This window comes from Manihot esculenta, chromosome 10, assembly GCF_001659605.2.
Source record: "Manihot esculenta cultivar AM560-2 chromosome 10, M.esculenta_v8, whole genome shotgun sequence".
Taxonomy (NCBI): Eukaryota; Viridiplantae; Streptophyta; class Magnoliopsida; order Malpighiales; family Euphorbiaceae; genus Manihot; species Manihot esculenta.
The window spans coordinates 4026534-4029392 of NC_035170.2; the positions used below are offsets into that span (position 1 = coordinate 4026534).

At 51.8% G+C, this 2859-nt stretch overlaps 1 protein-coding gene across 1 annotated transcript; it reads left to right on the plus strand.

Moving 5' to 3' along the window:
• The first annotated feature begins 1349 nt into the window (after positions 1 to 1349).
• LOC110624997 lies at positions 1350 to 2390 on the plus strand. The gene is made up of 2 exons (XM_021770473.1): positions 1350 to 2125; positions 2198 to 2390. The coding sequence occupies exons 1-2, from the start codon at positions 1350 to 1352 to the stop codon at positions 2388 to 2390; spliced, it is 969 nt and encodes a 322-aa protein (XP_021626165.1).
• Positions 2391 to 2859: the final 469 nt, after the last annotated feature.

Here is a 2859-nt window from a genome sequence, read left to right on the forward strand (position 1 = left end):
TTTTAGGGGTTATAATTTTGGTTTTGAAAAATTTGGTATGGATGTGGGAAGTCTATTTAGAATTGATTCTCTCATTTATTATCCATTTAATTGAATCTGATGACCGCTGAATTTCACTACCCCGGTCTAAAGCCAGACCCACGATGACAACCCATGACCTGAAGGCTTCTAAGTCTCCCGCATGAGCCAGGTCCAGCCCGCTCAGTCTTAAGACCGGACCCCATTTAGATTTTTCAATCAGGCCGGCCCTGCCTATTCCGACCCAATGATCAGACCTCCTCTAAACTCAGCCTTAATCTCATCTTCCAGCGCAGCCCAGAAGAAGGAAGGTGGCCAGTCCACCCATCTAGTGGGACCCTTCGCATGCGCGCCAGAGGAGAATTAAGTGGCCGTTACGCATGAAGCAGAATATCTGATATTCTCGTACGACCGTATCAGAATGGCAGGGACAGGTGGCCCAATGGCGGTAAAGCCGTTACACGTCACTGACAGACAAAAGAAAAGGATAAAAGGGGAGGAACACTCTCCTTTCGACCTAAGCTTACAGAACGCTTTGTAAACCCTATTTTCTGGATCTCAAATCATCAATTGGCGTCGTCTGTAGGAACGAAGGAGATCTTTTCATTGCCGGAGTTCCACTCTCACAATACCCACTGAGATCCACTATGGCCAATCATAATGAAAACAACCTTGTTAACACCCCCAATGACCTGAGCTCTGTCCAGGAGGGGCAACATTTCTCTTTCTCCAGCCTCACAACCCCAAACAACCAAACACCAATCCCCTTCAACCCCTCGCCGAGCTTGACAGGGAATGCATCCGGAGCTGTCTTATCCAACCAGGATCTCCAAGCTATGGCCCTCCAACTACAAAACACCGCCCACTGGCTGGGGCAGATGATGCAACAGAGGGGCCTTAGCACCCCAATGAATATGACGCCCGTAGTAGAAGAACCCTTAACCAATGAACCCCAGCCTACCTTCAACCACCCCCAAGCTATCAGCCGAGAAACCGGAGAAGGGGGGCGAAGAGCAGGAGGAGAAGAAGAACCGGAGGCTAGAGTTCATGGAAGAAGGGTGAGGGAGCTGATAGAGAACGACGAGGCAGACAATTATTCTGCCGGAACAACCAGAAGAACGGGAAGTGAAGCTGGGGAGGAAGAATACCGTCCAGAGAAGAGACCCAGACAGGAGGAAGAAAGTGTAGATCAAAAGCTGCAGAAATCGAGAGAACAACTCTTAGATGAACTGGGAGCGAAGGATCCCAACCAAGCCCTCTTGCCCACCTCTTCACCTTTCTCGAAGTGGGTGCAGCAAGAGATCGTCCCCAAAAAGTTTATGATGCCACCCATGGCGGCTTACGACGGAGCAGGAAATCCCAGGGAGCACGTCTTGAATTATAAGATTTTTATGGAGTTGCAGACTTTATCAGATGCCTTGATGTGCAAGGTATTCCCAACGACGCTTACGGGGCCGGCACGGGCATGGTTTAATAGCTTGGAGGCTGGGAGTATCAGGAGCTTCGGGGATCTAGCCAACGCCTTCATCAGCCGGTTCATAGCCGGAATACTAGCGGATAGAAAGACCAACTATCTGGAGACAGTCAGGCAGAAAAGGGACGAGTCGCTGAGGGAGTATGTTGCCCGTTTTAATACCGAGGCCCTACAGATTCCCGATCTGGATGAGGGAAGAGCGGTGGAGGCCATGCAGAAGGGGACGATCTCCGCTGAATTTTTTGGCTCGTTGAGCAGAAAGCCCCCCACCACGCTGGTAGAACTGATGAAGAGGGCAGAGAAATATATAAGGCAAGATGACGCCTTAATGACGAGTAGATTCGCCAAGGGGGCGGAAGACAGAGGAAAAGCCCCCGAAGAAAGGAGATCGGAGAGGCATGAGAAGAAGCAGGCCAAGAAACCTGAGCCCTACCGGCAGCCCTGGGACCGGAGAGACCAGAGACCTTTCCCTCCTCAGGTTCCGGAACAAAAGCCATTCCCTCCGCGAATTCCGAAGAACCTGACCCCGCTCAACGCATCCAGAGCCGAGGTGTTCATGGCAGTTCAGGATAAGGAGTTCCTACAATGGCCCAGGCCTATGAGGGCAGAAGCAGACCAGCGAAATCCTGACAAGTATTGTCAGTATCATCGCACCCATGGCCATGACACCAATAACTGCTACCAGCTGATCAGTGAAATTGAAAGGCTGATAAAGAGGAGACACCTCAGGAACTTTGTGAAGAAGCCGGAGGGGCAGAGGCCTCAACTGAACCCAGCAGCACAAGCACCCAGGAGGACGGGAACAGGACCTGTGAATGATGGCTCCAGCGGAACCATCAACATGATCGTTGGGGGAACTGGAGGTCGGATGAGCCGGAGGGGAAGGAAGAGAGGCTGAGATGGGGAAAGCAGCAGTGCCGAAGTCATGCAGGTAGTTGAGCACTCTCCAGCAACTATCACCTTCTCCCCGGAGGATGCCCAGGGTGTTCAGATGCCTCATGACGGCGCCCTCGTTATTGAAGCCGTCATCCACAACTACCGGGTTAAGAAGATTTTGGTGGATGACGGGAGTAAGGTGAACTTGCTGCCATACCGGGTCTTCCAGCAGATGGGAATCCTTGAAGAGCAATTGGTTCGGGACCAAACCCCAGTCAAAGGGATCGGGGGAGTCCCAGTACCTGTGGAGGGGAAAGTAAAGCTGGCCCTCACTCTAGGAGAAGCGCCAAGGATTCGCACTCATTATGCGGTGTTCTTAGTAGTCAAACTCCCCCTGAGCTACAACGCAATATTGGGACGACCTGCGCTGTTCGACTTTGAGGCTGTAACCAGCATTAGGCATCTGGCTATGAAATTTCCGACAGAAGCGG

Excerpts from the sequence above, each read along its gene's own strand:
- LOC110624997 (XM_021770473.1), top strand. The coding sequence starts at position 1,350 with ATGGCGGCTTACGACGGAGCAGGAAATCCCAGGGAGCACGTCTTGAAT. Across the intron at positions 2,126-2,197 it reads GACCAGCGAAATCCTGACAA|GCTGATAAAGAGGAGACACC; the intron begins GTATTGTCAGTA and ends TGAAATTGAAAG.